The sequence below is a fragment of the Echinops telfairi genome, unplaced genomic scaffold (genome assembly GCF_000313985.2).
Source record: "Echinops telfairi isolate 266 unplaced genomic scaffold, ASM31398v2 ScPeMD7_7469;HRSCAF=8507_1, whole genome shotgun sequence".
Taxonomy (NCBI): Eukaryota; Metazoa; Chordata; class Mammalia; order Afrosoricida; family Tenrecidae; genus Echinops; species Echinops telfairi.
Genome location: NW_022111373.1, coordinates 19,954,160 through 19,956,542, shown reverse-complemented (window position 1 = coordinate 19,956,542; position 2,383 = coordinate 19,954,160). Strand labels below are relative to the sequence as shown.

The 2,383-nt window shown below is 36.9% G+C and overlaps 1 protein-coding gene across 1 annotated transcript in view; it reads left to right on the top strand.

The window, feature by feature from the left end:
* The window catches only part of LOC101643974 (synuclein alpha interacting protein), a 111,542-nt gene extending 109,378 nt beyond the window's left edge, over positions 1–2,164 (top strand). The window contains exon 10 of the mRNA XM_004696966.2: positions 1,551–2,164. Within this exon, the coding sequence (XP_004697023.2) occupies positions 1,551–1,556 (6 nt within the window). The 3' untranslated portion in view covers positions 1,557–2,164. The remainder of the gene's footprint in view (positions 1–1,550) is intronic.
* The last annotated feature ends 219 nt before the right edge of the window (positions 2,165–2,383 follow it).

Here is a 2,383-nt window from a genome sequence, read left to right as displayed (position 1 = left end):
CCTTATTTTCAGGGAGGTCTTATTTTCGGGGGGGATGCCTTATTTTTCAGCAAGAGACAAAACTGTAAGTAGGTCTTATTTTCGGGGGATGCCTTACTTTCGGGAAAACAGGGTAAGTTCAGCATGCACCCAGCACCCACTGTTACCCTCAAAAGTACACAGTACTTCTGATTCACAGGTCCAACAGTGCAGATCAGTGTGTTAGGTCCCCTGACAGCAGGCTTAGGTTTCTGCTTGTTTCTGCTCTCCTAAATCAGTTCCATTTGTCTATTCACCTTCCAGTTCCTGAAATATTATTAGCATTTCATCCTTTGTCAGTTCCTCTCCCGTTTCCATTATTTATGTAAGTTTGTGCTTTATGCCTTTACTTTCATTTTAGTGCTGTTTTTCAGAGAGGTGTGAAATGTGTTGTGTATTCAATCCACTGTGTTTCATTGGAAGTCCCTAGAATGTCTTTAGACCAACCAAGTTTTTCTGTGTCTTACTCTCTGCCCTATCCCTTTCTTTCCTGTGGACAGTATTCTAAAGGTCAATTCAGAAGGACAAATAGAAACAAGAACGAATGACATCATTCAGACAGTGAGGATGATCAAATACTTGATAAACAGAAATAAACTACATGAGATTTATTACACACGCGCTTGCACTCGCACTCACACATGCTGTGGAAGGTATGAAACCACACTCGGATTCTCCTCCATCTGGATGTGTCCTTTTATTAGTGAGTGCCATGACCAGAAACCATTTTGGTTTTCTCTAGTGTTATACCAAGAAAGAATTTAGTATTAAGCTTACTTATTTTTAATGGATAGACCTCTTGGGACAATTTTGTCTACAAAGTTAAACTAATATCTCATGAAAAGAAATGTACTGGCCCAGAGGAATCTTCTTTTTAAGAAGATAAATTATTCTAAGATGAGTTTTGTACTCCTTTTCATAGATAGCAACTATTAAGGGAAAAACATTTGTTTGCCAAGATTCTTATTAATTTATCTACTCATTGTCTTCTAGTCGGTAATCACACACTAAAGCATTCTTCTTTAATTTTTTTATTATTAGCTGGGATTTTATACATATAACATATCGTTGCATATTTCAATCATGTCTTAAGCTTTTAAGACTCAAGTTCATTGAGCAATAAAAAGTTTCACCACTGTAGCTACATGGATTCTGTACATGGATTTTACCACTAAATCCATGTAAATACAACTTACATATCTCTTGCTATCACTCAGCTATACATTCCATCTAGTCTGGCTCTGATAAATTTTGCTTAATGTTAAAAATGTGTGGACTTCAAGCAATCAGACTGGGAAATTTCTTCCAGAGTCTAACTAAGAAGTACTCATTTGATAAGTGTTATTACATGATCATTATTTTTATTTTTTAAGTGGTTTATATGAAGAGAAAAGAATTTGCCTGATGGACTAAGCATACTTTATTGTGGTTTGCATGAGGATAGTGTCCATGTTTGATGTGCTCTTTAGTGGTGCTGTCTTGTAACCTGACCAGAGTTGTATCTAATTTGGGCCTGTGGTTGCTCTTCCTAGGCATAACGACATCAATAGAAAAGCGAAGAAGTCCTGCAGCGCGAAGCCTATTGCTGAGCCAGAAGCAGAGGGATCTTCTTGTAAATGATTGTCTATTATCTTTCACTGCTGCCCTTTGGAGCTTAGCGGGAGTGTCTTGGACTGCAGTTCATGAAAAAGAACCATGGGAACAAAGCCTCACCAGCAGAAGAGGAGAATATCAGGATGCCTTAAATTTAGCATAGTAGACAATGTTAAAAACCACATTTTCGGTGATACCAGTGTATATAACTTGTTTTTAAAAGAGATGTTGTTTGAAAGCATGATTGGACAAATATATGTTTTTAAAGATTTCACTATACAGCTGACTCACAGAACGTTCACAACCACTAATGCCCATTTGTATTTTATCAGTTGCATGAGTATTGTCGAATATTGGTTGAACTTCCCTTTCCCCAAAATATTGGCAATTTTGGCGATGTTCCTCAATGAGACCAAGTCAGTGATGTTGTTTTCTGTCAAGAGTGTTTTTTCTGTCATTTCTACTTTTTGTATAAAGGAAATAAAACAGTGTTAACAGCTACCTATAATCTTGAGGCACCTACTTTCTAATAAATTTGTGTTCTGATTTCTAAGGGACTTTGAGAGTATTTTGATAGCTTATATTTTATTTCGGGAATAAACTGCCCAGTTTAGCTGTTTCCCCATTGGGGTCAAATAAAACATTCTGGTTTTCATGAAGTGCTAAAGAACCAGACAAGTATATAAAGTAAGGCAATTCCTTCTGCCTTCTCAAATTGCAGCATTGCCATGGGAAATGCTAATGACAAGGAAGGATTTAGTCCCTCCTTAGG